Below are 23,631 nucleotides of genomic sequence, written 5' to 3'. Positions count from 1 at the left end.
TGTAACCGACATTTGCACAAAAAAAAAACATAAAAAAAGACAAACAAGTAGCATGTAGATGTCAAAATAAGGACAACTTAAAAGAAAAATTTGGTATAAAAAAAACAAACAAGAAAAATGATGGACAAAATGATGGAAAGTGGAGCTGGGCGCGATGCCAATGGTGGTTTCTTCACTAGACACTAGTGACAGCAGAAGTAGAAGACACTGTGGTCCCGGCGACAAACCGCGGGCACTGCGGCGCCTCTTCTGGGGCACAAGGGTTAAGCTGGTCGGGATTATTCTTACTCCCCAGGCTTGTTCAGAGTTAGAATAACGCTGCAGCCAATCAGTGAGCTCAGCGGCTCTGGGCAGCTGGTGCAGTCAACACGGGCAGAGCCGCTGAGCTCACTGATTGTCTGCAGTGCTACCGAAGGGACAACAGCGCTGCAGACAATCAACTACAGGAAGAGTGGTGAAGAATCAGCGCTGGACCTGGGGAGGGTGAATAAAGAACAAGTTGATTTACAAATATAAATAATCAGGGTATTTGCAATAAGACAAAGAATCCTGGCCGAGCCCTTTAAGCATGGACCGCTACATACGGGCAGTGCTGGACTTTGGCTAATATTTGCCAACCTGCCCCTAGTCACTAGTGTGGATAATTCTAGAGAGAAGTTCGCAGAAAACGCACACATAGCAGAAACGTGCGTCTGCACAGATCCCGGCAGCACCGGAGGCCGCAGCTCCCACCTGCCGCACTGACAGTCCGCACACGCACGCAGTATAATGCCGCGTCCTCCCAGCACCGGTGCGCCTCGTAGGTCACGTGACACGGAGCGGGTCACATGACCAGCGGTTTAGCCGTCAGCTCGCGTAGTGCGGAGAGCCTGCACCTGGAGCCCGAGCATTTCCTCGTCAGACGGACGCCGGCAGGCCGGTCCATGCCGCGCCGGACACCGTGCGAGGGGGAAGGGAGAGCTGCCGGCCATTTCTTCATGCTGCCTCCGCCAGTGCGCCGCCTGTAACATGCTCACTCGGATGAAATCTGCCGTGGCCAATTTCATGGGAGGAATCATGGCTGGCGGCTCCGGCTCCGATCATGCCAACGGCTCGGACTTACCCATGAGGTTTCCTTATGTCAGGCCGGAGTTTCTGGGGCTGTCGCAGGATGAGATCGAGTGTTCGGCCGACCATATCGCCAGACCGATCCTGATCCTGAAGGAGACCAAGAGGCTGCCCTGGAGCACCGGCTACGCGGAGTGAGTGCAGCGCCGTACTGGGGGTCGTCACACATAACGTGCGCGGATGGCAGGTGTGCTGGAGGCCTAGGGGTGGGTGTGATATAGACATAGTGTATAGGGTCAGGGGTGTGTGATATATCCATAGTGTATAGGGTCAGGGGTGTGTGATATATCCATAGTGTATAGGGTCAGGGGTGTGTGTGTGATATATCCATAATATATAGGGTCAGGGGTGTGTGATGTATCCATAGTATATAGGGTCAGGTGTGTGTGTGATATATCCATAGTGTATAGGGTCAGGGGTGTGTGTGTGATATATCCATAGAATATAGGGTCAGGGGTGTGTGATATATCCATAGTGTATAGGGTCAGGGGTGTGTGATATATCCATAGTGTATAGGGTCAGGGGTGTGTGATATATCCATAGTGTATAGGGTCAGGGGTGTGTGATATATATCCATAGTGTATAGGGTCAGGGGTGTGTGATATATCCATAGTGTATAGGGTCAGGTGGGTGTGTGATATATCCATAATATATAGGGTCAGGGGTGTGTGATATATCCATAGTATATAGGGTCAGGTGGGTGTGTGATATATCCATAATATATAGGGTCAGGGGGTGTGTGATATATCCATAGTGTATAGGGTCAGGGGTGTGTGATATATCCATCCCATAGAATGTAAGTCCGCAAGGACAGGGTCCTCTCCCCTCTGTACCAGTCTGTCACTGTAAACCTGCTTACTGTAATCGATATCTATAACCCTGTATGTAACCCCTTTCCCATGTACAGCACCATGGAATTAATGGTGCTATATAAATTAATAATAATAAGATAGTGTATAGGGTCAGGGGTGTGTGTGTGATATATCCATAGTGTATAGGGTCAGGGGTGGGTGTGATATATCCATAGTGTATAGGGTCAGGTGGGTGTGTGATATATCCATAATATATAGGGTCAGGGGGTGTGTGATATATCCATAGTGTATAGGGTCAGGGGTGTGTGATATATCCATAGTATATAGGGTCAGGGGTGTGTGATATATCCATAGTATATAGGGTCAGGGGTGTGTGATATATCCATAGTGTATAGGGTCAGGGGTGTGTGATATATCCATAGTGTATAGGGTCAGGGGTGGGTGTGATATATCCATAGTATATAGGGTCAGGTGTGTGTGATATATCCATAGTATATAGGGTCAGGGGTGTGTGATATATCCAGAGTGTATAGGGTCAGGTGTGTGATATATCCAGAGTGTATAGGGTCAGGGGTGTGTGATATATCCATAGTGTATAGGGTCAGGGGTGTGTGTGATATATCCATAGTGTATAGGGTCAGGGGTGTGTGTGATATATCCATAGTGTATAGGGTCAGGGGTGTGTGATATATCCATAGTATATAGGGTCAGGGGTGTGTGATATATCCATAGTATATAGGGTCGGGTGTGTGATATATCCATAGTATATAGGGTCGGGTGTGTGTGTGTGATATATCCATAGTATATAGGGTCAGGTGTGTGTGTGATATATCCATAGTATATAGGGTCAGGGGTGTGTGTGTGTGATATATCCATAGTATATAGGGTCAGGGGTGTGTGATATATCCATAGTATATAGGGTCAGGAGTGTGTGATATATCCATAGTATATAGGGTCAGGTGTGTGTGTGTGTGATATATCCATAGTATATAGGGTCAGGTGTGTGTGTGATATATCCATAGTATATAGGGTCAGGTGTGTGTGTGATATATCCATAGTATATAGGGTCAGGTGTGTGTGTGATATATCCATAGTATATAGGGTCAGGGGTGTGTGATATATCCATAGTATATAGGGTCAGGGGTGTGTGATATATCCATAGTATATAGGGTCAGGGGTGTGTGTGATATATCCATAGTATATAGGGTCAGGGGTGTGTGTGATATATCCATAGTATATAGGGTCAGGGGTGTGTGTGCTATATCCATAGTATATAGGGTCAGATGTGTATGATATATCCATAGTATATAGGGTCAGGGGTGTGTGTGCTATATCCATAGTATATAGGGTCAGATGTGTGTGATATATCCATAGTATATAGGGTCAGATGTGTGTGATATATCCATAGTATATAGGGTCAGGTGTGTGATATATCCATACTATATAGGGTCAGGGGTGTGTGATACATCCATACTATATAGGGTCAGGGGTGTGTGTGCTATATCCATACTTTATAGGGTCAGATGTGTGTGATATATCCATACTATATAGGGTCAGGTGTGTGTGATATATCCATACTATATAGGGTCAGGTGTGTGTGATATCCATAGTATATAGGGTAAGGAGTGTGTGATATATATATATATATATATATATATATATATATATATATATATATATATATATATATATATATATATATATATATATCCATAGTGTATAGGGTCAGGGGTGTGTGTGATATATATCCATAGTGTATAGGGTCGGGTGTGTGTGACATATTTTCATAGTGTATAGGGTCAGGGGTGTGTTAGACATATATCCATAGTGTATAGAGTCAGGGGTGTGTGTGACATATATCCATAGTGTATAGGGTCAGGGGTGTGTGAGACATATATCCATAGTGTATAGGGTCAGGGGTGTGTGAGACATATATCCATAGTGTATAGAGTCAGGGGTGTGTGTGACATATATCCATAGTGTATAGAGTCAGGGGTGTGTGTGACATATATCCATAGTGTATAGAGTCAGGGGTGTGTGTGACATATATCCATAGTGTATAGGGTCAGGGGTGTGTGAGACATATATCCATAGTGTATAGGGTCAGGGGTGTGTGTGACATATATCCATAGTGTATAGAGTCAGGGGTGTGTGTGACATATATCCATAGTGTATAGGGTCAGGGGTGTGTGTGATATATATCCATAGTGTATAGGGTCAGGGGTGTGTGATATATATCCATAGTGTATAGGGTCGAGTGTGTGTGACATATATCCATAGTGTATAGGGTCAGGGGTGTGTGAGACATATATCCATAGTGTATAGAGTCAGGGGTGTGTGTGACATATATCCATAGTGTATAGGGTCAGGGGTGTCTGTGTATATGATATCTTTAATATATAGGGTCAGGGGTGTCTGTGTATATGATATCTTTAATATATAAGGTCAGGGGTGTGTATGATATCTATGTATAATATATAAGGGAACCTGTCATGTTAACAAAGCACTCCTTCTATCAACGGTTCTATCCTCCTAATATACTGCAGTCATATCATATAGCACTGTGTACTTACAATTGCTCATTTTGCCTTTCTACCCAGCTAATTCTTCTCTTTTCCTTTAGGTTTATGACATCACATGATTAAAAATTGACTAGCTGAATCCATATAAGCTCTATGTAGAAACAGGAGGTCAATTTTCCCTGTGTGACTCATAAGTCACTGCAAAAGTCTATGGCGAGAGGAGGAGCGGAGCAGCTAGGTCAGGAGAAGAGGGGAATGATTTCTTCAGGGACAAGAGACTTCCTGTTTCTACATGGAGCAGAGAAAAGAGAAGAATTAGCTGGGTAGGAAGGCAAAAAGAGAAATTGTAAGTTGCACAGTGCTGTATAATGTGATGATTGTAATATATTGAGGATACAACCTTTGATAGGACGATTTCTTTAAAGGGGTTGTCCAGGCATTTTACAGAAGTCTGCAGTGACTCACACAATGCGCAGCGTGCACTGTGAAGATTCTCCGGTGCCGGCAGTGAGGCTGAGCGGTCATGTGACCACAAGTATGCGATGAGCCACATTCTAGCTATACTGTGTGTGCGTGGCCTCGTGCAATATTAGTGAATTGCTAGTGACTGCAGACTTGTGAGTGGCCCAGACAACCTCTTTACATATGATACATGATTTACTGGATGTTATCGAATCAAATTTTTATATAATTTATTTATTTTTTTTGGATGGGGGTCAGTAAAACATTTTATCGCTGTCCCTGGTGTTTGTGTACATGGGTCCGGTGGGCGGTGTTGTCGGTCATTTACAATCTTCCCTGTATGACTGCATGCAGAGACAGCTGTCAGTCACTGGTAAGACCGCCCACTGGACACACAGAAGCACCAGGGATATGACTTAAAACACAAGCTATACTGAATATTTTCTAGCAAATGTTATATATAATTCTGCGTCACTATTTTATGCCGCCAACAGATCAGACTGCATGTACAAGGTTCCCTTATATGCAGTGACCGTCTATAAAACAAAACCCTCAAAAAAGTAGAAAGTCCCCTCTAGGTCGGGTTCAGAGGGTCACTTTTCTGGAAGTGGGTACTTTTTCTGCCAAGAGACACTCATACTGGCCTACTCTGGTCATGTCACTTCTTGGACAGGTATTGTTTCCCATAGTAATCTCGGCACAACTGTCATTTCCTACTACTACTCTGGTAAAATGTAAGCTGGGCTGTGATTGGCTGCTGTGGACACCAAAGACTTTTCTCTCTCTTTATGACTGGGTTTCCACATTCAGTTGTTTTTTTTTTATGCGCTCTATTAATCTAGGATTTTGGTCCAACAACACCCCCCCCCCCACACACACTGATTTAGTACTAAAAGGGACAGGCAAGCCAAACATTCACAATGCACCCCCTTACTCCCCATATGTGCACACATCACTTTTTTTTTTTCTTTACGTCTTCACGTTTTTGAAGCTCCTTTTGGTGTATTAAAGCTGCTTTGTTTTCGATACTTCCTGGTGCTTGGCTTTCCCAAATCTTTGTAATCAGTCACGCGCGAATTACATGTGGATTTTTAGCATCCAATGCAATTCTATGGGGAAAATCCACACGTAAAGCTCACAGCCTACTGTACTTACAGCAAATAATGACACGCTGTGGATTTGAAATGCGCACCTCACGTCCGTTTACGCTGCACAAGCACGGCATGTTGGGCATGAGATTCCTACTTTGCTAGAACTGTAAGAGGCTGCGTTTTCAAAGCAAAACTCATCACGGGAACACAGCCTAAAAGATCCAAAACGGCACAGCTTCGTTCAGTGGATACGGCAACTCTTCTCTCGTTGCCGTGAATGGGAGCGGAGCTTCAGAATGGCCACCGCACAGTGTATGGATCTGTATTGTTTGAGCACGCTATCTGGTCACACTAGCAGATGACAAGTGGGGTGCTAGGTGCCATCCCCCCCCTACAATTTGGTATTGCTGACCTTTCCTTAGGGCACAGTCAGACGGCCGTATAAATGGAAGCAAGACCAGAACACAGTGAATGGATTGGCTGGCGGCTCTCCCGACCTTTATGTATGTCTATGCAGCGGTCACACTCTGGTCCGGAGAGCCGCCGGCCAGTCCAAGCATTGTCTTCCCATCTCACCCTGATTTATTCAGCCGTCCAAATGCGTCCTATGATGAAATAATCAGTATCAACATCAATAGGCTATTATCACAAGTTTTTAGTTTGTGTTCTGAGGCTTTCAAAGACACTTTTTTTTTTTTTTTTTTTTCAGCGTTGACTGTTTTCGGAAACATTTCATTTTTGGAGGAGTTAACATGCACTATTTTTTTCCAACAGCTGTTTTCCAAAACTCTAAAAGGAAAAAAAAATTTCTTGGAGCACAGTTGCAAAGGTACAGCAGTACTCGTATATAGATATATTCAGCAGATTGTGAACAGTCAGGTCATGATGATGATGACTTGGAAGTAGGACAAAGGAGCAAGTGTAAGAATTTCGGCAAATTTGATAGAAGACTGGGTGAGATCAGTGGCTGTTGTGGGGTGCTCCCAGTATGCAGTGGAAGTTGTCTGAAAGCAGGAGCACATCTTCAGCAGAGATGTAGGGATAAAATATATATGCCGTAATATGTATTGTAGGGACTCGCACGCTCAGGTAGGAATTGGGCAGCGTTCACACAGTGGTTTGGTCCAAACAGGTGCAGTTTTAATTTTTTTTCATAAAACTCTGAGGGATTGAAAACCTAAAACAGCCTCTTCTGGGCACAAAGGTATCTCCGCAAATAAACAGGTCATTCAGCAGGCACATGTATGTCAGTGCGGGTTCACCTGAACATATTACAGTCCTTTCTCCTGGAGTAACCTTCATACACAGAAGAGATACGGTCCTACCAGTCTTGGTGTCCCCTTCAGCCTGAGCTCCAGCAGCTTCAAGTGCTGAACAGACGTGTTCAACTCAATGCACAGTTCATACCTGAAAGGCTGCAACTTCCACACATTCTGCTGCAGCAACACACAGACTGCTCAGCTTTCCTAGCTGACCCCTCCATTCAGAGAGGGACACAGGCTTGTCATTTCTCCCAGATACAGCTCACATTTTGGCTGGACACTCGCCAGCTTTAACACACTCCACTCTGCTCAACATCCAGCAGACTAACACAAGGTCAACCATTTTCCTGGTTCTTAGTAAAAGCTAACCAGGTGCATCTAATTAAGAACTGCAGTGCTAAGATTTAATCCAGTCCTACCTGGCTTTGCTACAGTGTGTATATATTATAATCCCTTCCCCTTCAAAAGATGTCCAGGGAAGCAGTTGTATTTACATCTGAGGTCAGTACCCCTGCTTTGAGGTGGGCTCCGGTGGTGAATCCCCCTCAAAACTGCGACATGTCAGCTGTTTTCAATAGCTGACATGTGCCCGCAATAGGCGCTGGCAGAATTGCGATCCACCCGTGCCTATTAACTAGTTAAATGCCGCTGTCAAACTCTTGACAGCGGCATTTAACAAGCGCTTCCGGCCATCGGACCGGAAATGCGCACACTGCTGACCCCTGTCACGTTATCGGGGGTCAGCGGTGTGTCGGCATGACAACAGGAGGTTTCCTGGAGACCTCTATGGTTTTTGATGCCAGATTGCTGAGAGTGCCACCCTGTGGTCGGCACTTATAGCAATGCTGTATTTCTACTACATATGGGTGATCTGAGCATCGCCTCTATGTAGCAAAGCCGATCAGGCTATGCCAGCTTATAGTCTCCCATGGAGGCTATTGAAGCATGGCAAAAGTTTAAACAAACATCATCCCCCTTTCGCCCCATTTAAAATAAAACAATAAAAAAAATCAAACCTACGCATATTTGGTATCGCAGCTTTAAGAATCGCCCGATCTATCAATACAAGAAAAGAACTAACCTGATCTCTAAACGGCGTAGCGAAAAAAAAAAAATCAAAACGCCAGAATTAAGTTTTTTTTGCGTTAAAATGCAATAACGGGCGATCAAAAGAACATATCTGCACAAAAGTGGCATCATTAAAAAGTCAGCTCGGTGTGCAATAAATAAGCCCTCCCCCAACCCGAGATCACGAGAAATGGAGATGCTGCTGGTATAGGAAAATTGCAATTTCACCACACTTGGAATTTTTTTTCCGTTTTCTAGTACACAACATGGAAAAAACCAATGGTGTCGTTCAAAAGTACAACTCGTCCCACAAAAAATAAGCCCTCACATGGCCGTATTGATGGAAAAATAAAAAATGTATGGCTCTGGGAAGGAGGGGAGCGAAAACGCAAAACCGAAAAAAGCTCTGGCAGTTAAGGGGTTAAAGTTATTTTGATGAAAAATGTTAACATAATTGCAGGAAAAACAAATGCACTATGGCTATAACATGTGAATGCAGACTTACTTCTAGGCAGGGTGGATTTGATTTAAATCTAACTGATTTAAATCACGATTTAAATCACGATTTAAATCACTAGTCAGTAAGGCTGATTTAAATCAGTGATTTAAATCAAAGTTTCTACCTAAACTAGTTCTTGCTACTTTAACATGCAAGTAGATGAAGATTTTTAGAATCACTTTTTATATTACTTTTTTCTCCCCAGTTTAATGGGTTAATCATTCATATTTGGACACCACTGTTCTGTTGTACTTGGGAAGGAGAAAAATAATCCTGACCTTAATATCAATTTAAATAGATTTATTCAACTGAAACAATAACAACATTACAGCATAAGTTATTTGCTTAAACAAACATCCATGTTTGTTAACTAATTTGGCTAAACAAAATATATATATTATAAGAAACTTAGACTGTCAGCCCAGCCGACACATGAAAAACTTAAATACTACTGTCCCTGCTGTCCTCTGTAGCTCACTTGTCGTCATCTTCATCATCATCTTCTTCTTTGTTCCTATTCATAATCTGGAAAAGAAAAACAAGCTTTCCTGCTTTATTGGGTCCCAACCGATTTCTCAATTTAGAATGAATGAGTCCAAAGGAAGAGAATATTCTTTCAACGCCTGCAGAAGAAGCTACTGCTGTTAAAAGTGAAATCATTACTTGAACGGTCTCTAAATCCAAGCGCTTAAGTGACTTCCACCAGTTTACTGGTGTGACCTTCCTTAAAATATCTTCAGCAAACATATATTTATTGAATGGTTCCCCCTTAGCTCTGAAGTTTATTATAGTTGGCATTAAAGATGGATGATTGCTGGATACCCATGTCATAGCTAACTCCTCATCCTCAGCACTTAGGTTTTGACCCTGATATTGGATATTGACAATATTTGCCAAAAAATGAGCTGGAGTCAGTGCTTGTCCCATTCGTTTGTTTACTGCTTGTAATTTAATTCTGTCCATGTGTAGTTCTGTTTTTTAAGTGTTCACTCAGTTCCTTCCAAATTTCAACAGCATCCGCAATAAAACAGCTATTTTTCTGTGTTTTGTTTAAAGCTTGAGAGATGGGTTTCAGGAAGCTCAGCATATGTTCAACATTTCTCTTAAGCCCAATGTTGAGGATTTTGGCCGTGACAGTGCCATCTATTTTATCTCGATTTTCTTCACAAAGTGTCATCAGAATAGGCCAGTTTTTGATATACTGCTCAAAACAGTCCACCACAGAGTTCCATCTAACATCTTGTGGGAGCGTTGGCTTGGTTCCACCCATCCTTTTCAGAGCTGCTGCAGCAAAATGATTATTACGGAAGTATTTAGCAATTTCAACAACATTAGCCTTTATTTCTGGAACACTTAGGCCATGTTCACACTATGCGGTTTTTACTGCGGAACCGCGGCGATTTTGCCGCTGCGGGTCCGCAGCTGTTTTCCATGCAGGGTACAGTACAATGTTAACCTATGGAAAACAGAAACCGCAGTGCACATGATGCGGAAAAACCCGGAAAAAAACGCGCTGAATTGCTGTGGAAAAAAAGAAGGACCATGTCACTTCTTTGTGCAGAATCGCAGCGATTCTGCACCCATAGAAATGCATTGATCTGCTTACTTCCCGCATGGGGCTGTGCCCACCATGCGGGAAGTTAACGGATAATGTGCGGGTTATACCCGGGGTGGAGGAGAGGAGACTCCTCCAGGCCCCGGGAACCATATTTGTATTAAAAAAAAAAGAATTAAAATAAAAAATCATGTTATACTCACCTCTGAAGTCTCAGCGCTGCACGCGGCCGTCCGGTCTCAGGTTTGCTATGCGACCAGGACCTTCGGTGACGTCGCGGTCACATGACCGTGACGTCACCGAAGGTCCTGGTCGCACAGCATCTTTGGAACCGGACTGCCGCCTGCAGCGCCCAGGAGATCGGGATGTCAGAGGGCGAGTATATCATCATGACTTTATTTTTTTTAACATTACTATTGATGCTGCATATTGCTGCATATGCAGCATCAATAGTAGGGGTAAATCCCGCAGCGGAACCCGCAGGACAAACCGCGATAAATCTGCAGGGATAACCGCAGCGGGTTTGCCCTGCAGATTTATCAAATCCGCTGCGGGAGAACCCGCAGGATAAAAAGGAACGTGTGAATGTGGCCTTAAGTCTTTGGCTAAGAGGTGCAGCAAATGAGCACTGCAACCATATGTTATTAGCAGCTTTGTATTCCCTCCCTGCTCTTCTAAATCTCTTCTCATCTTGGATACGTTTGCAGCATTGTCAGTGACCAAACTGCGTACTAGACATTTGAATTTTTGTTCACATGTTGTTATAGCTTTTACTGCCACTTCTTGTAAGTATTCTGCTGTGTGTGCATTTCCTGACGTATCAGTTGTTTGTGCAAGGAAGACTTTACCTTCTTCTGTTGTTATACAAGCACATACAATAGGATCATTGTGGACATTACTCCACCCATCAATACTTAGGTTAACAATTTTACCCTCCAGAGCTGTTGCACATTGCTCCATTTCTCTGTCATACACTTGATCCAGCAGTTTCCCTGCAACATCAGCTCTGCTGGGTGGACTGTATCCTGGTCTCAGTGACTGAACCATATTAATGAAATGTGGGTTCTCAGTCAGACGGAAAGAAGAGTTCGTTGCATAAATAAACTGGGCAATTTTTTCATCAATCAACTTTTTCTAATCTGCTAGTTCTTATCACAAACCTATCTATAGTGGTTCCAGGAGGTAAAGTTTTTTTCTTCCTTTTGGGTGATGGTGATATGTGGCTGTGGGTGTCTGATGATGATGATGCTGCTGCTAATGAAGCACTATCCTGGATGGATAACTCTGAAACTGTAGAACAGGATGATGGTGATCTTGGAGGTGGATAGTTTCCAGAATCCATGAATTCCCCTAAACAAAAAAAGTCAATGCTGTTATTTTGTTTATACAATTTCTGCTTATTGTACATAACACATCACTGCCCCTGCCCCAAAAGGAATATTTGTTTTTCTTCATAACTGTACCAAATGACAGTAACATGCAGTAATAATAAGAAATATAATTTTTCTCACACATGACAGTTCAGCCTTTAGAAATAGGATTCAATAAAAATGTTTACCAACCTGAAGATCCTGCCTGTTCAGAAGTGTTTCTTTGGTCATCTTCATCACCGCACTTCTCATGATGTTGCCTCATTCGCGCCACCAGGCCTTGCATCTCTTTGTTGCATCGTTTGCATTTTGCACGCATGCCTGCCTTACTGATAGGCGAAGGAGCTTCATTAAAATATTCCCAAACTGGGTCTCTTTTACGGCCTACTGCCATTATAAGGAAAGAATGTAATAAACCTCAGATCGTACACACAAACAGATCCAGACTTGTCTGTCTGTGGCTATGCTGCAGTATTGTGCTCAAAGTTTCACTTTCATTTTCTTGTCTGCTTGCCCTTCCTCCTCCTCACACTTAGATTCACATTCTCCTTGTGTTGTGCAGATCTATTCCACTCCAAACAATCAGAAACATATTGTCTAACTTCTTGGACTTGGCACTGAAGGGGTTGATTCTGTATTCATAGGTTTGTAGAACAATAGGATTAAGGTCTTTTTCTCAACTCTGTTCATGTTGTAACATTTTTGCCGTGAAGAAGAGGCTGGGACCTCTGCGGAGTCAAATTCAGTTTTGAGAACTGCGTAAGTAAAGCGAGCGTCTGTGATAATATAGGAGAGAAACTGCCCACTAATCCTACAGAAACCTCTGGAAGAGCATGGCATTGTGAATGCTACACATATACAGCCTTTATTCTACTGAGTTAAACAACTCAGCTTTATCTCATGATGGAAGAACCAGGTAAAATATTTTCCTCAAAAAGCAGTTTATTGAAAAAAAATCCGATTTAAATAAAAAAAAATCCGATTTAAATAAAAAAAAATCCGATTTAAATAAAAAAATCCGTTTTTTTTTTTTTTTTTTTTTTAAAACATTGATTTTTATCCACCCTGCTTCTAGGAATGATTGGTGTCTGTAAGACCATTTACCCATGTGCAGACAAACTGCTTTTTTTTACCAGGTTCCCCAATAGATTGGTAATGCAATCTACTCCAAGTATAATCTTGGTTAGTTCAGTGGCGGTGCCTCTCGCTCAATAACAGCCGATATTGGGGAATACTGATGTGCTCTGCATCACGAAATGATTTCCATCAGTGTCACATCCAGGCTACAGAAGTTGTCATTAATTATGCTGAGGGTTTAATTTGTGTGTTTTTCAGTCCCCCGCTTTAAATATTGGCCTCGCTAACAAATAAATAGGCATTACAGTATTAATGCATAGGCTTTCAGCCAAATGAACAAATAAGCATTTGATATACAAATATCACTGGCGCTCACCACTAATACCCACTGGGTGAGTGGATACTGCGCTGCGTTAATGTATTTTTATTTTCAATACATAAGTTTTGAATATGGTCTATATACATGGGGGTTGTGCAGGGCCCGTAGCAACATTAGACAGCAATTATGCATTTTTATGATCTTATATTATGGGGGAGTCGGACATTGTGGGGCTACATTAGGCTGAGTTTCCAGGCTTATATGGATCAAGGCAGTTGGGGCGGGAGTGGGAGGTCAGCGAGAAAGACATACATGTGCAGCGGAGGTATATATATGAGGAGCTCTCACGCGGGGCTTCAACCCTGATGAAGAAGGGCGCATCCCTTCGAAACGCATCGGTAGTTGTTTGTCCTTAGCAGGGCTCCGTAGGCCTGTGACGTCACACGCTGCTTGTCAGCGTCTGCCATTTTTTTCAGTGTAACCAGGGACGCCTCCGGCCGGGACGTTCCCTGGCTCTACACTAAGCAGCGACGCCTCACGTTGGTTGCGGCCAGCACCAACATATGTGCGTCCACCTGACCGCCACCGTCTAAAGTATCATTTTGCCTCCATACCCACCACCGATGCCGGTAAACGCTGCTTAGTACCCTTGGCACCTTCCACAAAGCTGCCTTGTGGGAACACAGCACATCACACCGTGCCGACTACATCACAAACTCTGTAAGAGTCCTTACTGTTTATCATTTTTCAGCACGTAAGTGCGGCACCTTTAGCAATTGTGGGCTTTACACCTATGCATGTTTGTTTCTGGCGATATACATTCGTACCTGTAGGCACGGCATACACCACGAGGCAGTAATAGTTTGGCAGCTTATACAGTAGCTAGCAATTGGGTGTACTGCTCCCGATCTGGTGTTTTATATATTATATTCTATTGCTGCATATATGTGTAGTTTTCAGATCGTATTCTTGTGGCCAGAGGTACTGGCGTTCTAATCACCCAAGCGCGGTATCTGTTATTAGCAAATAAGCATTTGAGTTTTCGGTGTCGCAGTTTTTCTGCCTCTGTTAGGCTGGTTTCACATTTGCGTTTTTTTTTTTTTTTGCGGTAAAAAACGCAAAAAAAGCATGCGTTTTTCCCCTATATTTAACATTAAAACGCATGCGTTTTTTGCATGCGCTTTGATGCGTTTTTGCAACGTATGCGTTTTTTCTCTGCATGCGTTGTGTTGCAGAAATGCAACATGTAGTAATTTTTGCGGCGTTTTTTTTGCCGCAAAAAAAACATGCTTTTTTTTGCGGCAAAAAAAAGTATTGATGTCTATGTAAACGCATGCGTTTTTAAGCACATGCGTTTGCATGCGTTTTTATAGAAAAACACAAGAAAACACCCTAACCCAAACTCTAACCCAAACTCTAACCCAAACTCTAACCCAAACTCTAACCCAAACTCTAACCCAAACTCTAACCCAAACTCTAACCCAAACTCTAACCCAAACTCTAACCCAAACTCTAACCCAAACTCTAACCCAAACTCTAACCCAAACTCTAACCCAAACTCTAACCCAAACTCTAACCCAAACGGTTAGGGTTAGGATCCCTAGGGTTAGGGTTAGGATCCCTAGGGTTAGGGTTAGGATCCCTAGGGTTAGGGTTAGGATCCCTAGGGTTAGGGTTAGGATCCCTAGGGTTAGGGTTAGGATCCCTAGGGTTAGGATCCCTAGGGTTAGGATCCCTAGGGTTAGGATCCCTAGGGTTAGGATCCCTAGGGTTAGGATCCCTAGGGTTAGGATCCCTAGGGTTAGGATCCCTAGGGTTAGGATCCCTAGGGTTAGGGTTAGGATCCCTAGAGTTAGGGTTAGGATCCCTAGAGTTAGGGTTAGGATCCCTAGAGTTAGGGTTAGGATCCCTAGAGTTAGGGTTAGGATCCCTAGAGTTAGGGTTAGGATCCCTAGAGTTAGGGTTAGGATCCCTAGAGTTAGGGTTAGGATCCCTAGAGTTAGGGTTAGGATCCCTAGAGTTAGGGTTAGGATCCCTAGAGTTAGGGTTAGGATCCCTAGGGTTAGGATCCCTAGGGTTAGGATCCCTAGGGTTAGGATCCCTAGGGTTAGGATCCCTAGGGTTAGGATCCCTAGGGTTAGGATCCCTAGGGTTAGGATCCCTAGGGTTAGGATCCCTAGGGTTAGGATCCCTAGGGTTAGGATCCCTAGGGTTAGGATCCCTAGGGTTAGGATCCCTAGGGTTAGGATCCCTAGGGTTAGGATCCCTAGGGTTAGGATCCCTAGGGTTAGGATCCCTAGGGTTAGGATCCCTAGGGTTAGGGTTAGGATCCCTAGGGTTAGGGTTAGGATCCCTAGGGTTAGGATCCCTAGGGTTAGGATCCCTAGGGTTAGGATCCCTAGGGTTAGGATCCCTAGGGTTAGGATCCCTAGGGTTAGGATCCCTAGGGTTAGGATCCCTAGGGTTAGGATCCCTAGGGTTAGGATCCCTAGGGTTAGGGTTAGGATCCCTAGGGTTAGGATCCCTAGGGTTAGGGTTAGGATCCCTAGGGTTAGGATCCCTAGGGTTAGGATCCCTAGGGTTAGGGTTAGGATCCCTAGGGTTAGGATCCCTAGGGTTAGGATCCCTAGGGTTAGGATCCCTAGGGTTAGGATCCCTAGGGTTAGGATCCCTAGGGTTAGGATCCCTAGGGTTAGGATCCCTAGGGTTAGGATCCCTAGGGTTAGGATCCCTAGGGTTAGGGTTAGGATCCCTAGGGTTAGGATCCCTAGGGTTAGGGTTAGGATCCCTAGGGTTAGGATCCCTAGGGTTAGGGTTAGGATCCCTAGGGTTAGGATCCCTAGGGTTAGGGTTAGGATCCCTAGGGTTAGGGTTAGGATCCCTAGGGTTAGGGTTAGGATCCCTAGGGTTAGGGTTAGGATCCCTAGGGTTAGGGTTAGGATCCCTAGGGTTAGGGTTTGTGTTTTAGGGTCTGGGTTAGGATCCCTAGGGTTAGGGTTTGTGTTTTAGGGTTTGTGTTAGTTTGTGTTTTAGGGTTAGGATCCCTAGGGTTACTAGGGACCCTAACCCTAGGTATTTCTGTTTATAGTGGGTTTTCTAGTTGATTTTGATGATTGGCAGCTGTTACACACTTCTCATTATGCGTTTCAAAAACGCAAACGCAGGAAAAAACGCTTGTAAACGCGTCAAAATGCGGCATTTGCGTTAAAACATGCAAAAACGCATGCGCCTAAAAAACGCAGCGTTTAAACGCGTTTTTGCACCAAATGCGTTTAAATGCGTTTGCGTTAAAAACGCTGCAGATCAAAACGCAAGTGTGAAACCAGCCTTAGCTAAATTAGATTACAGTACTTGTGTTTTTTTCATTGCATTTTTTACTTGTCTTATTGTGTTTTTCAGATGTTTTTATCTCCTACTGAATAAAAACTGTTTTGTCTTGAATACTTTTTACTTATCTTTAACACCTTTTATTAATAGTCATGTGTGGATTACATGCGTTTAGAGGTTTTTCTTTCTTTTTCTTTAACTGTGGATTTTCTCTATTTCATGCTGGTGTATGGGGAAAAACATATTTTCCGCAAGAAATTAACAGGGTGCATATTTCCTTCACTCCTTGTGTGAATTTTAACCTTAAAGCGAACCTGTCAGAAAGTATTGTGTCAAGTAGCCTGCGGCGCTATTTTGTTGGAAGGGGGAAAAATAAATTTGGTTGAAGCAAAATCAGGCTGGCCGCTATCGCCGAACATGCTGAAGTTAAATATTAAGCATTGTTATACCTCAAAGAATCAGCCGTGATCCCATACTGTCCTGTCTGTATTCTCTCTTCCTTCCCTCCCCAGGAGCTGTGGTGTTATCAGACCATGTCCTGTGCGGTCAGACACGGCCATTACACAGTACACAGCAGGGGCACATGTATAAGATTATCTCAGCACAGGGACATTTCTTTTTAACACATCCAATTATGAAACACTTTTAGTCCAAGATCGATTGATTAACATGTTGATTAAAATTAACTTTGTTCATGGGAAAACCCCTTTAAGGCTACGTTTCCACGATGAACTTTTGGGGAGTTTTTGTTATTGCAGATTTTCTGTACCTAGTCAGTAAAATGGGTTACTTTCTGTGTATTTTCGGAAAAAAACGCATAAAAATTAATTGTAGCTTTAAGCCATGTCCACACCTTGCGTACTTGGCCAATATTTTACCTCAGTATTTGTAAGCCAAAACCAGGAGTGGGTGATAAATACAGAAATGGTGAATATGTTTCTATTCTACTTTTCCTGTGATTGTTCCACTCCTGATTTTTGGCTTACAAATACTGATGTAAAATACTGACTGCTAGTCTGAACGTGGTCTTAGATTTGCATTAGATACGGAGAATCTACAGGTGAAGAAAATGTGTTTTTAGTGTTTCCTCAGATGACTACATCAGTCACATACCAGGAAGTATCAAAAACAAAGTGGCTTTAATTAAAACATAAATTCACATATAATGAGTTTTGAGAATTTCTTTTTTTCACCCAGTAAGAAGAAATGTAACCCAAGTATTGGTATAAAAAAAATCTTTTATTAGATACATTAAAAAAGCTATTATTTATTATGCTTTTCTTATATAGCACTATCATATTCCGCAGCACTTAACATACGTCATCATCGCTGTCGCCATTGGGGCTCACAATCTAAATTGCCTAACTGTATGCCTTTGGAGTGTGGGAAGAAACTGGAGGAAACCCACGCAAATACGGGGAGAATATACAAACTCCTTGCAAATGTTGTCCTTGGTGGGATTTGAACCCTGGACGCCAGTGCTGCAATGCTAACCACTCAGCCACCTATTATTAAAATCCAAAAAGGTACTTACAAAGGAGGGACACATACAGTTACGGTATTCAAAATACATGCCTTGTACATTAGAGTTCTAGCAGGTTGTATCACTTTAAGAATTTTTCTTTTTACTTACCTAGTGAAAAGGCTAAACATCACATACATCATAATTATATTCCACTAGATGGTGGCCCGATTCTAACGCATCGGGTATTCTAGAATATGCATGCCCACGTAGTATATTGCCCAGCCCGCGTAGTATATAGCAATGTGGGCATCATATCCCTGTTAAAAAAAAAAAAAAAAAGAATTAAAATAAAAAATAGTTATATACTCACCTTCCGTTGGCCCCTGTATCCAGGAAGCGTTTACCGACTCTCCTCGCGCTCTCCGGTCTCAAGAGTGCATTGCGGTCTCGCGAGATGATGACGTAGCGGTCTCGTGAGACCGCTACATCATCTCGCGAGATCGCAATGCATGGACCGGTCACCGGAGTGTCACGAGGAGCGGGAAAGGCGCTGGAAGGTGAGTATATGATGATTTTTTTAATTTTTTTAATTATTTTTAACATTAGATCTTTTTACTATGGATGCTGCATAGGCAGCATCAATAGTAAAAAAGTTGGTCACACAGGGTTAATAGCAGCGTTAATAGAGTGCGTTACACCGCGGTATAACACTATCCATTAGCGCTGCCATTAACCCTGGGTGAGCGCTGACTGGAGGGGAGTATGGAGTGGGCACTGACTGCGGGGAGGAAGGAGCCGCCATGTTGCCGCCGGACTGTGCCCGTCGCTGATTGGTCGTGGCAAATCAGCGACTTGGATTTCCATGACAGAGGCCGCGACCAATGAATATCCGTCACAGAAAGACAGACAGACGGAAGTGACCCTTAGACAATTATTTAGTAGATAAGATATCCATTATTTTTGACCGTAGATTCTAGATATCAATAAAGTGATGAACTAGATGATATTCTTTGATGCTCTCACGTTTCAGACAGAATATAGTGGAGCTATTTTCCAGTATGGATTTGAAAGCTAGAGAAGATTCCTGGCTTATTAAGGCCGCTGATGTGTTCAGTAAAGGTGCTGCCTCTCTCCCTTCTAATACTTCAATTTCCAGTAAAGAATTGATGAATAAAATATAAAAACGCACTATATTAAAAGACAAAATTATAATGGACCAAAACATCCAATGAAAACTGTTTTTGCCAAAACAATTGTTTCAAAGGGATTGAGAATTCAAGTTTTCCCAACATTTGATTTAGATGATGATCTCATAAAAAGATGGGTAACAATGGCTAATGCATGTCTGCTGCAACTTCTACAAATAATTGGAAAAATTAGATCTCTTTACAAAAAAATAGAAAAAACGGGCTACACAGGGCCTGGCACATGAGCTTGGTGCCCCGCAAAATGGTGCGTCAACTAACAATAAGGTCAGGTGACATACAGGAAGTGATTTAGTCTATTGGGTCCGGTGGAGGCAGGAAAATGCTGCGGGCACTGCATTTAAAACCCAGCGCAAACTGAGCTAAAAGTGGTGATGCTCCAGCTCTCCTCTTCCGATGGAGGAACAGCAGCATCGAGATTCACATCAGCAGCGTCAGAAGTGAACGCAGCAGTGGCAGTAAGATCAGCCAGAGGTCCAAGGACTCCAGGAAGGAACAACCATGTGACCCGATTCAGCCACCAGATCCGTGTCCTTGTACAACCATGGGTGGTGATTGACCTCCATGAAAATTTACCTTGCTAATGTACCCTTCCCCCCTCCCCCCCTTCCCCATCCTTGTTTGTTGTTTTTTTCCATATAGGAACGGCCTAGTAAAGTTGTTTCAAAGCGAAAAGCAAAATGAGCTTTGACAGTCTCTATTACTGACCGACAGGCATAAATGTCTGTGTACTTCTTGCATCCAGAAAACAATCTAGAGTCTAAAAGTCGGTTATTAAAGCGGAGATTAAAGACTCCTTCAAAACCTATGAATAAGGAAAAGAGGGCCTTAGACAGTTATCGTCGGATGAATCCCCTAGAATAGTGGATGTTTATGATTCAGGATCCTACTCCTTCTCTTCCTCATCTGAGGATGATGTTGGAGGTAGGCCATGCTTGGAGGACACAAGCATGTTGATTCAGGCGATAGAATCCACCATGGAGCATAGAGAGACTAAAACCTCTAAATCACTTGAGGATGTTGTGTTCGGTAGCCTGGAGCATTAAAAAAACAGCTTATGTCCGGTTAACGAGCAGATTAAAAAACAGTGGAAGAAGCCAGATAGGAAGGCCTTGTTGACTTCATCCTTGAAGAAGTATCAGTTGGAGAAGGAGATGTTAAGGACTGACACCTGGTTTGAAGTAGTGATATTGCAGCCACTAGGGGCAGCATCGGCAGGTATTGTAGTCTGGGATAGCCAAGGAGTCGGTACACAGGAACAGCAATGTAGTTTGAAGAAATGAGCAGGAATCGCAGTCAAGGAAGCCAGAGGTTGTTACCAGGAGCAGCAATGCCGTTTGAAGGAATAGTAGGTGGAGGAAAGCTTGACTAGAGGCAGGTAGCTCAATAATCACGCAAGGAAATCAGAGCAAGGCCAAATTTAAATAGTGGGTAGAATCAGGATGAGCCAACCAGAAACTCTGGGTGGTAACCAACAGGAAGCTGAGTGGAGACATCTGCAATAACATAGGTACAAGTATTTAGGTTAGCACAGAACTGTCCAGCGAGCTGGATAGCTTAAGGCCCCTTCACATTAAGCGACGCTGCAGCGATACCGACAACGATCCGGATCGCTGCAGCGTCGCTGGAGAGCTGTCACACAGACCGCTCTCCAGCGACCAACTATGCCGGTAACCAGGGTAAACATCGGGTAACTAAGCGCAGGGCCGCGCTTAGTAACCCGATGTTTACCCTGGTTACCATGCTAAAAGTAAAAAAAAACAAACACTACATACTTACCTACCGCTGTCTGTCCTCCAGCGCTGTGCTCTGCTTCTCTGCTCTCCTCCTGTACTGGCTGTGAGCCGGAAAGCAGAGCGGTGACATCACCGCTCTGCTTTCCGGCTCACAGCCAGTACAGGAGGAGAGCAGAGCACAGCGCTGGAGGACAGACAGCGGTAGGTAAGTATGTAGTGTTTGTTTTTTTTTTACTTTTAGCATGGTAACCAGGGTAAACATCGGGTTACTAAGCGCGGCCCTGCGCTTAGTTACCCGATGTTTACCCTGGTTACCAGTGAAGACATCGCTGGATCGGTGTCACACACGCCGATCCAGCGATGTCAGCAGGAGTCCAGCGACGAAATAAAGTTCTGGACTTTATTCAGCGACCAACGATCTCCCAGCAGGGGCCTGATCGTAGGTCGCTGTCACACATAACGATTTCATTAACGATATCGTTGCTACGTCACAAATAGCAACGATATCGTTAACAATATCGTTATGTGTGAAGGTACCTTTAGAAGCAAGAGCTGCCGTCTTGTGTATAGGAGCTGCTAGGTTCGAATCCTGACAGGAGGCCACCTCCTTTTGGGATAAGAGCCAGAAAATAGGTATAGCTGTAGCCAAGTCATCAAAAAGATCTATCCTACCCCTCGAAGACCTGGGTATTCTTGGGGACCAATTAAATAGGAAGGCAGCTGGCAACCTGAGAAGTACCTGGCAATCATTAGCAGGTGCTCTGAGACTCACCATAGAGGGGACTTTTCCTACAAGATCCATGATGGGCTGGTTACAGCAGATGCAGGAACAACTTAAGGACAATGTTCCTAGGGAAAAGATCCTGGTAAGTGTCATTCTCTATTAATCTTTTAGGTGGTGCTGTAATAGGAGAAGGGGAAAAATGTACCGTATGTTACTCACCGGCAGATTTCCTAGAGCCCATGACAGTACCCTTATATTCCCCCTGTCACCAGTTGTGGGTACACTTTTTATGTGGAGTGATTAGATTAAAAGTGTGGTGATAATTTGGTGAAGGTATGTGCTAATAATTTGGAGGTCCTCTCATGCTCTGTAAGCCAACTGACATGGAAGGAGAGGTGCCGCCCTTTTATTTCAGTGGATTTCCACCTCCGGATGGACGGAACCTCAGTCATAGGCTCTGGAAAAACCCATTACCGGTGAGTAACTTAGATTTTTTTTTTTTTAATCCACAATGCTCTCCATTCCATTATGGATCTGTATAAGGCAGTCGTTCTAATACTGCCGAGCACTTTATCAGCATCGTCTCTGGTGTGAGATTGCTCCCTTTATATTCTCATCAATAGTCACATTTTACTGCTTTGTTGTATTCACTTGTCCATAAGAACTTAAGCATTGGGAATCTATCTGGAAGTGTTCAAAGATGGACTTACCTGTGTTATATATACAGGTAGTGAGTTATACAAGATGCAGTCACCATTTATCTTTTGAATTGCTTTTTTTTTACTAATTTTTATCCCAAGTAATTAACCCCTTAACGACCTGAGGTATTTTCCTTTTCTTTTTTTTGTATCCCCTTTTTCCCAGAGACAAAACGTTTTAAATTTTTTTTTTTTTTTGTCAATATGGTCATGTGACAGCTTTTTTTGCGGGACAAATTGTACTTTTGAACGACCCCATTGGATTTAATATGTCGTGTACTGGAAAATGGGGAAAAAAATTTAAAGTGCGGTGAAATTGCAAAAAAAAAGTGCAATTCCACAGTGTTTTTTTTTTTTTTCACCATGTTCACTAAATGCTGAAACTGACCTGCCATTATGATTTTCCAGATCATTACAAATTCATAGACACCAAACATGTCTAGGTTCTTTTTTTTTTTATTTAAGTGGTAAAAAAAATCCAAAGTTTGTATAAAAAAGTGCAATTTTCCGAGACCTGAAGCATCTCCATTTTTTGTGATCTGGGACTGTGTAAGGGCTTATTTTTTTTGTGCGCGGAGCTGACGTTTTTATTGATGTAGATACGATCTTTTGATCTCCCGTTATTTCATTTTATTGCAATGTAGCGGCGCCCAAAAGAACAGTTCTGACGTTTTTAATTTTTTTCTTTTCTCGTTACGCCGTTTAGCGATCGGATGAATTTATTTATTTATTTTTAAATTGATTGGGCGATTCTGAACCCGGCAATACCAAATATGTGTATATTTAATTTTTTTTTTTTTTTTGAATGGGGCGAAAGGGGGGTTATTTAAACTTTTTTTTTAATTTTTTTTAAATTTTAAAAACTGTCTTTTACTTTTTGTATGCTTCAATAGTCTCCATGGGAGACTAGACGCTGCACTACTTTGATCTCCTCTGCTATACACATGCGATCATCAGATCGCCTTTGTGTAGCAGAAATTCTCACATGCTATGAGCGCTGACCACCGGGCGGCGCTCATAGCAATCTGGCAATGACAACTATGGAGGTCTGCTGGAGACCTCTGGTTGTCATATCGACCCATCGGTGACAGGCGATCATGTAACTGGGTCACTGATGGGCGAGATTAGTTACGCTTTCCCAGTAAGCGCGTGTTAATTGCCGCTGTCAGAAATTGACAGCAGCATTTATCTAGTTAACATCCGCTGGTGGATCACGATTCCACCCGCAGCTTTTGTGGATACATGTCAGCTGTATAAAGGTGCGTGCTCAGCGCTGGAGCGAGCACCATACAGAGGGAGTCAGACATCGGCATACTATTAAAGGGAACCTGC

General features: G+C 43.1%; 1 protein-coding gene across 1 annotated transcript in view; it reads left to right on the top strand.

The window, feature by feature from the left end:
* Positions 1-660: 660 nt before the first annotated feature.
* The window catches only part of PPM1H (protein phosphatase, Mg2+/Mn2+ dependent 1H), a 298,038-nt gene continuing 275,067 nt past the window's right edge, over positions 661-23,631 (top strand). Inside the window, exon 1 of the mRNA XM_069764438.1 lies at positions 661-1,241. Within this exon, the coding sequence (XP_069620539.1) occupies positions 1,009-1,241 (233 nt within the window). The 5' untranslated portion in view covers positions 661-1,008. The remainder of the gene's footprint in view (positions 1,242-23,631) is intronic.

This window comes from Ranitomeya imitator, chromosome 4 (assembly GCF_032444005.1).
Source record: "Ranitomeya imitator isolate aRanImi1 chromosome 4, aRanImi1.pri, whole genome shotgun sequence".
Lineage (NCBI taxonomy): Eukaryota > Metazoa > Chordata > Amphibia > Anura > Dendrobatidae > Ranitomeya > Ranitomeya imitator.
The sequence above is the reverse complement of the archived record's forward strand: the minus strand, read 5'-3'. Positions and strand labels throughout refer to the sequence as shown.